General features: G+C 41.2%; 1 protein-coding gene across 1 annotated transcript; it reads left to right on the forward strand.

Moving 5' to 3' along the window:
• Positions 1-1609: 1609 nt before the first annotated feature.
• Positions 1610-10664, forward strand: LOC119209237 (amyloid beta A4 precursor protein-binding family B member 1-interacting protein-like). Its single transcript, XM_037458402.2, has 13 exons — positions 1610-1702; positions 3413-3472; positions 4480-4567; positions 5103-5299; positions 5392-5463; positions 5543-5702; positions 5819-5940; positions 6024-6098; positions 6212-6355; positions 7282-7392; positions 9732-9830; positions 9978-10056; positions 10186-10664. Exons 1-13 carry the CDS (start codon positions 1670-1672, stop codon positions 10311-10313), a joined length of 1368 nt encoding a protein of 455 aa, XP_037314299.2. The 5' UTR covers positions 1610-1669; the 3' UTR covers positions 10314-10664.
• Positions 10665-11054: the final 390 nt, after the last annotated feature.

Genomic DNA, 11054 nt, shown 5'->3' on the forward strand with positions numbered 1-11054 from the left:
TCATATATATATTTACATTTAACCACATTATTTCAAGTGTACATGGTCATTTTTAGTTAATTCTTTTGCTTTTTTTATGCCCTTCATTTTGATGACCGGAACGTTTTTAACAAGCCCTCTTCTGAGTCTCTGCTTTATATGGCACCCAATCTTTGATCTCTTCTGTAGAACCAGGAACGGGTGCAGTGGAAGGGCTCTGTGACATTATTGAAGACCTCACTGCCTCTCCTGTAAAATCTTTACTACAGTTTATTGCCAGTCTCACATCCCTCCCCTGAGCCCAAATGGTGTTGATTAAAGCCTTAAACCCACATAAGAAACACTTAAATGGTTCTTCCTCTTCTCATTTTCTTGGCAAAATAGATCTTACTCTCTCTCACACACACACACACACACACACGTGCACACACACTCTAGTACACACACATACGCACAATGTCTGTATAGCGCATGTCAGTAAATGAACCCTCCACCTCAGAGGTTTTTGGTTATAAATCATCTGCTTATAAACAGTCAAATAGAAGAATGGAAGTACTGTCTACAGAAGGGTCGCACTTTGACACGGTTACTCATTTACTCCCTCGAGTGGGACCACAAACGATTCTGATACTGTCAACAACGATGTGCTAAAAAAAAACACAGAGAACAAATTAAACCGTGTCAAACCGTCACAACGTCAGAGGCTTTTAACGTCTGTATGAGAATTCACACATTTTGTTTCCCATCTGCACTGTTCATAGTGATGCTAGTGACATGGTGACATGGAGTAACGTCTCACAAGGCATCTTCAATGTATTTTTCTGTCAGTTATTTTTGAGAGAAGCTGAGTCAACTTTATGATCACTGTGGTTGGCTGCGACTTGTGGTGCAATGTACAGACACTTGTTTCTATTATTCGGCCTTCACTTATTGATATAAAGGTGGACAAAAAATAGCAACACCGGTACGTCTAAAAAATAAAGTTTTCTTCCTTTTTTTATTAGAACAACAGTTGTTCTTCTTACAGCTTTTATCAGACCTGCAAGTGCTGCACGAACTCACACAGGTGCTTGCAGTTGTGCTTTTTAATTTCCCCTCGCAATAAGGCATATTTCTTTATTTGCATAGCTCCTTTAAATGAAATGCCAAGTCATTGTTTTCTTTTGCATCAGACATGAAAAACACCTAAATGCAGAAGAAAGAGAAGGCTAAATTAAAGACACAAGAAATAGGATTTTAATAAGAGATACAATAAGTAGCACAGTTGCAATGCAGGGGATACACAGAGTATTCTTCTAATGAACTGGAAAGGTGAAATGTTTCTGAGAACTGTTAAGCAGGAAGTCGATATTACCAAACTCCTTATATTTCACAAAAGGTTAAATATGTATTGCAAAATTAACAGAGTAAAAGCCATTTTAATCAATTATGCTACATAACCAGGCAAAATAGGTGGACACTTGCATGGCTCGACCAAGGACTGCAAGAAATGAATAGAAGAGGCAAGTAGATCATGGTAGATGTACCACAGTCCTGCGACACAATTAGAAAAAAAAACCTCACAGTTTAATGTACTTCCTGATATTACAGGAAGTTTAATATCTGCGGAGGCAGTGCAGGCAAAGTCACATGTTCAAGTGGTTTCTTAGAGACTGACCTTTATGCGCTTTAGCACTCACACACACACTGTATGATGCTGCCCTGTGTGAAGGAGACAGAGAAGGTAAGAGCTTTAAATAAAAGTCAATGTTTGTTTAAGGATCTTTATGAACTGAAATATACTCTGTTCGTCCCTTTAGGGGTTAAATACTTGAGCAGCAACATCAGCTTTGTTTAGGACAAACACATGTCCTCCCACAGCAGCCAATGGATAGTTGTGCAACTAATTAGAAAATAGCAAGAAGCTTTCAACCACGAGAGAAGAGAAAACATGGTGGTTTTGCTGTCAATAGGCACGGCTTTCTGATTCCTTTCATGCGTTTAAGTCTCAATAAATCGCTGTTTGGCACCGTCCGCCGGCTGCTTGGCTGTCTGTCCCTGGCGGTTCCTTGTGTTCTTCATGTGAGAGCGGGAACAATTGATGCGAGCATCGGTCCGATTGTTCCCGCCGCAAACCAACGGTGGTTTTGGAATACGTTGCAGCAGGAATTGAATAAACCCACCTATGTATAATAAAGAACTCACAGAAACAAAAGTTCTGTTTGACCGCGAGGCAAAAGCCCCGAGACCCCACAAAGGTGGAGTTCACTTTCTTGATTAACAAAATACAATTTCATATGGAAGCAATACTCAGTCCACCACCGTCCTCCCGACGTCCCCCTCCATACCATTACAGTTTAATGGATGGTCTGTTTAGTGTTCAGCGTAAACACACAATGTGAGTGAACAACGCAGGAAGAGCTGTATCCTGTATGTGTTTTCGGGATGGACATTAGCTGCATGTGTGTGCGCGTACAGACATAAACAGTATCTGTGCAAGAGGAAGATAAAGTTTGCATACTTTGCATACTTCCAGCTACACCAAAAATGTGTAAAATGTCGTGAGGTTAAACAAAGCCAAGCAAATGTATCTGCCAGGCCCGTCGCATATGTAGAGGCCTTCTGAGATTAAACCCCAATGTGGTCCAACCTGTGTCCAGGCAACTATTAACACAAATAAATAAAGATTTATATTAACAATGGATCATATGACAACTTGTGTTTGAGAGGAGTCACCCGTGGCAACTAAACCACCCAATCCACCCAGCAGTTTTACCGCAACATTTGCTGTTTCCAGTTTAAAGGTCACGACCCTGGTTTCAAAGCATGCGGCTGTGGCTTTCCAATATGTTATTATTGATGACCACCACACATATAGCGTCAGTCTGAAATAGTCGTTGAGATGCACTGAGCTCATTTTTCAATTTGCTGCTTGACATTCATGGACACTGAAGCTGGCGAGGTACCGTCTGCATGTGCAGTTTTTCCCCATTAAAATCTCAGTGGAGCCCTTTTCCCTTTTTACAGAAATGATTCATTTTCAATGCAAAGAATGTGATGTGGTTTGGTTGAAGCCATCGCCCATGGAGTCAGATATTATAAGTGACTAGAGTCATTACACCTACACAAGACAGATTTGCATATTGTTTATCTGACATCCAAACCGAATCCTGATGGGAATGCGTATGTCTTAAGAGTTTTATGTTTTATCTCCATACCACAAACACGTCGTTATGCAGGACCTAGGAACTTCATTCAGCCATTTCAATAGTTTATTTACTAACTTTTCTGCTTTCTGCATGACAAGCTATTTGAAATTGGGTGGTGTAGAAACTGAATTAAACTGAACTGAAATGATCCAACGTTTTTTCAGTTCCTTATGCAACTGTTTTAGTCACTTACTATACTGTGCTGTCCTGAAGCTAAAATCAAAAAATTGCTTTATTATTCTCAGATGGACGACTTCGACACCATGTTCAGTGACCTGCTTGGAGAGATGGATAATCTCACTCAGGTGAGTTCTATAGCAGAATCTGTAGGTGTCTTGTGGAGGATTCAGTCAGAAACCTGATGATGGTGCTTTGAAAAGGAAAATGATATAGTTCATGCTAATGAATGCCTCTAAGAACCATTACTGTCTACATTAAATTTCCCTCCAATCCAATTATCAAACAGTGGTTGCGCAATCTCAAACCGGGCCAAAATGGTGCATGGTCCAATCCTAACTTCCCGCAATGCATTACTAAAATCCCTTTGATTGCATTGTTTCTCGAAACATGACCAAATGAGTTGAGACTCTTTCACTCCAGCTGACCGTTCCCTCGGGTGCTTTTGAAGCACGGGAACAGGTTACGAGAAGTGAATCAGAAAAAGATCCCTCAATGTTTACCTCATTAATCTGGACATTAGCTGATTACACGTGGCAGTCTTCGTGTTGAATCCGAAGCATCAGACAGAGACGCCAAGGAGTGAAGTCACGGCATCTGGATCGGACCGTAGGTGATCGCTGCTGATTCCCTTAAGCACACATAAGCTGCTCATCGCACAACGGCAACCCGCCAAAAAAAGAACACGACGCTGTTCTAAACTGGTGCGACCCTGAGGCCCAATTCGGTGTTGTTGATTTCAAATCTCTTTATGTTAGCTAAATTACAGCCATGATAACAAGATCAGTCTGGATCATTACATAAGCCATACTAGAATATAGGCGCTATTGAATGTCACTTTGGCATGCACCCTTCTGGAAATCTGTAACAGTAACAAACAGCCCTGCACAAGCCATCAACAGAGCGTTTTGATTAAAGCATTGATACTCCCGGAGTCTTTTTTTAACAAAAGGACTTAAACGGATTTGATACGGCTCATTCCCTGATTTACTGCCTTGAAGCCAGAAGACAAAAAATATATAATTTTATACCTTTGACATTAAGGATTTTGGTGTAATTTAAGCAACAGCTCCATTTATTTATTTATGTGTGCTGGGAGATGTTGTTAATTCACCATCTCGTTGCTTCACTGCAGAGTTTAATGGCTGCAACGGACACACTTGAAGTGGACCCTGGCTCACAGGGAAACGGCACCTTTTCCATCGGCTTCACAGACCTAAACGGTACAGTAAGTGTTTGTTCAGATGGGACGCTCCCATCCAAAGCAAGAAGAGTAGATAAAGCTTGACTATCCAGATAAGCAACGTTGCAGAGTTTAGAGGCGTACTGCCCTGGCTGAAAAGTGGGATGTGAAAGCGGGGGAGATGTGAGAAAGTCTTTCAAGAGATACGGCTTCAGTGGAGAGACGGGGGAGCGGCGGATTCTTCTTGTGCCAGAAGGTCAAGCCAACCTCTAGGAAATAGGGTGGATACAAGTGGAATTACCAAGCTCGTATGTTGCTTCAACGAAACTGAAGGGATACTCATCTTTGATTTGAGAAGTGTCAGAGCGTTGTCTTCTTTCCTAGAGCTGGATGAGAAGATTGTTGCACTCTTCACAAGGGGCAGGAGACGATTAGCTGAGCTTAGCATAGAGACTGAAAAACTGTCTGAGGATCTCCTCCTTAGTGAGATGTGGTGGGATTGAACCTGAACCTTTACCTTCATAAGGCCTCCTCCCTAACACACAGCCACCACTGTTCCCCCGATCTCCTCACAGAGTCTCTTAATGAACTGGAGGACCAGGACCTGGATGCTCTGGTGGCTGACCTCGAATCCACCTCAGAAGGTCACGACCCCGCCGATCAACGGACCGGCAGCTTGGCAGCGGCCTCAGCCGCGGCTCGGGAACCTGAGGCAGCAGCGACCCTTCCTCCACCATCAAACTCTGTTGAATCCTCTGAAGGACTGCAGATGGTTATCTGAATATGTCACTGATCATGAAAAAAATTAAAGTTGTAAAGTCATAAAAACAACCCCTGAACCTCCTGCTATAATTATTCTTCTAGGGCGAACCCCAGACAAAGGCAGATAGAATTCAACAGGCCCTGAAGAAGCTGAAGGAAGCCCAAGTCAGAAAGGTACGTCAGCGGGGGGGGGGGGGGGGGGGTTTGCAGGTTAATCAGCCCTCCAGATGAAGTTCAACCCAGCCTCTGCTAGTTGATAGTCAAGCTGCTCATGAGTGACGGCAGCTCCAAAACGCTGATGGTGGACGAGAGGCAGACTGTGCGAGAGGTTTTGGACCAGCTGTTTGAGAAGACACACTGTGACTGCAGCATCGACTGGAGCCTGTGCGAGACCAACTCGGAGCTGCAGATTGGTGAGATGAATGTGTGCGCGTGCTGCCCAAGCGCACAATGCAGCACATGCCCGAAAAGACGATCCGCTGAGGCGCGGTGCACTGCTCTCAGCACACGTGTTTTCTCACCATTCCAGAGAGAGGATTTGAGGACCATGAGCACTTAGTGGAGCTCCTGTCTGCATGGACTCGCCTCAGTGAAAACAAAATCTATTTTCTGTCAAGACCTGAGAAGTACTTGATGTTCACTGAGCCTCAAGTGAGTATGAGTTGGGGTTTTTTCCTCGCCAAAGTATAATTGCAATAATTCTTTGGTCAGAAAATGGATTTCTCACCCTGCAGCTCTTTTACATGTGGAAAAAGAAGGTTGCATGTTTGAGTGGGATCAATGAGCAAGCCAAAGAGCTCTTAATCAAGGTCAGTCACATTACCATAATACTGGCACTTTGTCACAAGTTGCTGGATGTCATTTTACAAAGTGGAAGTTGATTGTTTCACAAATTGAAAGTTTATCATCTTTTAACCTGCAGGAACATTTTGGAGGTTCCACTGTGATTGTTCCTGATCTGGAAGGCAAGCTGTACCTGAAGGAGGATGGGAAGAAGCTTTGGAAACCTCTTTACTTCGTGCTCAGGGCTTCGGGCCTTTACTATGTACCCAAGGGAAAGACAAAGGTAAAAGAACAAAAAAAAATCCCAATTTTTTCAACAAAACAAATTGGTGGGTGATGATTTTTTGCACTAACCACCAATTACAAAAAGACAACCCACTTTTTTTCTATCTATTTATTTGTTTTAAATATTCTTAGATAGCTGCAACTAAGAGATCTGAGAATAAATGTATCACCTGAACTTTACAGATCGGAGAAGTGCGTACATTTTAGAAGTGCAATGATGTAGAATTATAGCAGCAGCACTTTTACAGGGATAAATAAAATGTTTTCCCCCTGTCTTTAATGGCTCCACTCTGAACGCCCAAGCATAGAAGAGGCAAGAGAGAGCGACACAGCGGTGAGGACGAATGTGAATTGAGGCCTCGCCACTGTTAGAGCAGACAGTCGTTCTTTCACTGAGTGGAAAAACGCCGCCCATGAAGACAAACACAGAAGAAAAAAAAAAATCATACAAGAAGAAAAAATAGATGGAGGGCAAACTGTGCGAAGCAGATGTGCAAATCGCAAACATAAGAAACGCAGGAATTCTGTGAGGTCAGGACACGAGAACAAAGCAGAACACGGATAGTTCATTGGGAGAATCTTCACAATATGATAACAAAATAGTGTAACAGCATTTAGACCCCTCTAATTTATGCTACATTTAAATATCAATGTTTAGCTTCTCTTGATTAACAGGTTTTTTTATTTAAAAAATGCTCGAAAGTTGTTTACCGTGGCTACAATTGTGTATAAATTACATTCAAACATAATATCCTGTGAGGCCCATGCACATTTTCCACTATCCCTTCCAAGCACTTGGTAGGAACACATTTTAAGGATGTTTCATATATGAACATATGAAATAGCGTATAATATTTCTACAATTATACGTTTTCTATAAGACAATGGTAAATGGGATTTATTTTTTATCTCTCTGCTCGACAGGCCATCAGCAATCTCGTCTGCTTTGTTCGTTTTGAAAAGGTCAACATCTACACCACCAAAAACTACAGACATAAATACAAAGCTCCCACCAACTTCTGCTTCGTGCTCAAGGTAAGCTCAAAATATGTGAGCTCAAATGAGCAAAACTGCTCCTGGTTTGTCAAGAGAAGTGAAAAGGATTAAGACTGGCTTTCCTCTGAAACTATAAATAACAAGCAGCATCTATTTTTAGTGGGGTGAACTACTTTTTTTTTATAAAAACATTCCGCCTTAAAATAAAATCATGAATTGATGTTCAAATTGAGCTTGTGCACTTTCAGTAAATTTATTTTTAGATTATAACTAAAGTTGTTTGTAAGGTAAGTTTTGTTAAACCCGCTACTGAAGCCCTTCTCCCTTCTCCATGCAAATCACTTGTGAGGAAATTTCACATTTAGGAAGGATGACAAAAACATTAACAAAAAAAGGCTACAATTTTAGTAGGAATGAATTACCAAAAAAATCGCAGACTTATCAGACAAATGGTCTCTCCCCGACCTGGGCAGAGGTGTGTCGATTCATGTGTATGTTTACACAAAGCTGTGATTTTTTGTTGAGCTATCGAGGGCCTTTCGCCGCATGACGAAGTGACACCCGGAGGCCCATGCAGTTTGGATTAACAAGGAATTTGAGAAAGGGGAGTGAAAATGAGACGGAGAAGAGAAGTGAAAAAACAGCCAGCTGAGTAAAGATGAACATCTTAAACTCTTAGACTCTGCAGCCAGTGTTGGGAAAGTTCACTTTCTACATGAACTAGTTCAAAGTTCAGTTCACAAATTTTAAAATGAACTAGTTCAGTTCATAGTTCAAACTTAAAATGTGAACTAAGTTCACAGTTTAGTTCTAGTTCAGTTCTTTTTTTCCCCATATGTTGCTGCAAGCTATTATTTATCAAAATTATTGCCACAGCCCAGAACCACAGACAGCAATTATTTTATCAGTTTTAACACTGAAGCTATGCATCAGATTTCATCTTCATATCCAGTTTTGAATCCTTATCCAACCAGGGTTTACATTAGCATTAAGGGGATTGTTGCTTTAATGTTGCTGTCCATTCACTCCACACTAGCAGCAGCTGCAGCGTTCACCCCTACAGTACATTCTCAAACACATGCTGCTTGAATGCTCTTTTTTAAATAAGGAATAAAAACACGACAGTTATCATTAAGGTGCAAATGTTTGCAAAGAAAGGTCAGATTCCTCCCATCCTCATCGACCATGTCAGTAACTTCATAAAACTCATTTAAATTATTATACCCCGCCTCCTTGCTACACGCAGCTTTCGCCTCCATGCATTTTTTTTTTTTTTGATGACGCATGCGCAGTGCAACGCTGGAGGCTGGTGTTGCCAGATTGGGTATTTTTTCCGCTACTTATTAAAGCGCGTTTACGGTGTGTTTTCTATAGAAATCTGGCAACCTATTTGAACGACGTTAACCTGAAAGAACGCGCCGTTCAGACACCAGAATGAACGAGTTCACAGTAACGTTCATCGGGCATTAATACAGTACGTTCAGTTCACGTTCACCCAAAATATGAACGAGTTCATGAACTATCGTTCAATGAACGCGTTCAGGCACAACACTGTCTGCAGCCCTTCGTGGTTTTTAATCATGTAGCAGTATGTTTGATCAGGCAGGTATGTGTGTGTGTGTGTGTGTGTGTGCGTGCGTGTGTGTGTGTGTGTGGTTTGTGAGTGAGTGCAATGACCACATAGGAACAAGTGAAGCTGATCCGGACAAACTCACAAAAACAAGATGTCAAACCAACTTTAAAAATAAAAGATTAAAGATAAATAAATAAAAGATAAAAGACGATGGCATGAATTGCAGGACCATGACAATGAGCACTGTTAAATTCCACTATATGCACCATGGTTCTGTTTCTCAAATCATGATGAAAAGCTTAAAGGGAGGCTGGAGATAACGAGAGGAGGACTTTAAACAAGTGGCAGATCAAGAGCAAGTTGTTAGGACACAAAAAAAGTGTTACTGGCAATGATGGTTTGTGATGTTGAGGGGGTTGAGGGGGGGTGAGTTGTTTTAACGGAAACCAACAAACCCAAACTGGTTTGCAAATTTTTGCTTTTGAAAAGCAATGGTCACATCTAGGAGTTCCAGTTTCTGTCTTCAATTCAATTCAAATTTGACTAATTAAGCGTCGCGTTCCCACTGAAAATACTTAGTTTTATCGGTTATAATCGTAGGTCAGGATCGAAGCTTGGTATCCGCTGCCCTCTGCTGACTTGTACGTGTGCTGCAAATATATAGCAGAGACGCATCAGTTTTGACCTCTATATAGTTTATATGAAATACATAAACATATATTTATTAGTTGCATACTAAATCAAGTGAGTGGACCTGCATGTATCAGAGGAACAGCCCTGTAGTCCCATTGTTCTCTCTCCCCAGCACCCCTGCATCCAGAGAGAGTCGCTCTACGTCCCGTTCCTGTGCTGTGACGACAAACACACACTGTTGCTTTGGGTGAACTCCATCAGAATAGCCAAGGTCCGATTCACCAGCGTCCTCATCACAAATCACTTTAATGAGAAATCCATTTGTAATTCAGCTACAAATTTGTGACTTATAATAGACAGAGTAGCAAATATAGTCATTTTGTCTCCAGCTAAGCGCGTGTCCTCTGTCTGTGTTCAGTACGGGACCGTCCTGTTTGAGAACTACCAGGCTGCAATGAAGAGAGCCTCCGGTTTGAAGCCTCTCCACTTTGCTGCAGGTGAGTGCTCACGTTACAACACCAGCTGTTGTCTCTTGGAAGCCTTGCACGAGGAAATTTAAAGCAGCGTTTGGCAAGTTTGATTCTTGCAGTAAATTTAGGAAAATGAATTATTATCCGTCTCCACAGACAGATACAACAGCCCGCAGCCTAATCCAGCTCCACCCAAATCCACAAATGTGGAGGACTATCCACATGAGCCTCCGCCTGACTTCGTCCCCCCTCCTCCTCCTTCTCTTCAAAACACACAAGATTGAGACACATCCTCTCCTCCTTCAGTCTGGATTTAGAACAAATGCACATTTTATAATATTTTAATAATGCACTTAGGTGTAGTAGTAGTACTAGCGTTTCAGGAATATTATGCAATAGATCACATTTTAAAATCCTTTATTTATTCCTAGATGTATACTGATATTTAAATAAAACGTATACTTTCATCCAGCTTTACGACAAAAAAATGAACGCACTTCTGTTTATTGTTTTAACGGGCTGTTTATTAAAAAAAGACTGTACATAAATTTCAATGAACACATAATATGTACAAACAGAGAAGAAGACAAATATTAGTTTCTGTTCCCATGAACATTTAACTTACTTACTGATTTTTTTTTCCCCACCAATGTTTCATCATTAAGAAAACACACATCAAAGAAAGGCGCCTTGACCTGTGATGCCCTGAAATGCAAGACGTTAAGTGGTAAACATTACAAAGTCATCAGTGGTTGTCTCATGATTTCTCTATGAAAAAAGTATAAATTAATCCGTTACATACAAACCGCTAGCGGACGTTTCTCAGCAGTGTCCGACACAATAAAACATGTTGAATGCAAAGCTAGAAATACATTAGGTAGAAAAAGTTGGTTTTCTCACAAAAAAGATTACCTCATGATGGAAAAAATACAATCGAGAATGGGATGTAGTGGCGAATCAATCACTGCAACGATGTTTTATACTTTTTTGCACAGCGAGGTGAATGAATACTGTCGATTTGAGTC

This window comes from Pungitius pungitius, chromosome 15 (genome assembly GCF_949316345.1).
Source record: "Pungitius pungitius chromosome 15, fPunPun2.1, whole genome shotgun sequence".
NCBI lineage: Eukaryota > Metazoa > Chordata > Actinopteri > Perciformes > Gasterosteidae > Pungitius > Pungitius pungitius.

What these genes read in the sequence shown, in the direction of transcription:
- LOC119209237 (XM_037458402.2), top strand. Translation starts at nt 1,670, where the DNA reads ATGATGCTGCCCTGTGTGAAGGAGACAGAGAAG. An exon ending in AGATGGATAATCTCACTCAG is followed by an intron (nt 3,473 to 4,479) that starts GTGAGTTCTATA and finishes GCTTCACTGCAG; the next exon opens with AGTTTAATGGCTGCAACGGA. An exon ending in ACTCCATCAGAATAGCCAAG is followed by an intron (nt 9,831 to 9,977) that starts GTCCGATTCACC and finishes GTCTGTGTTCAG; the next exon opens with TACGGGACCGTCCTGTTTGA.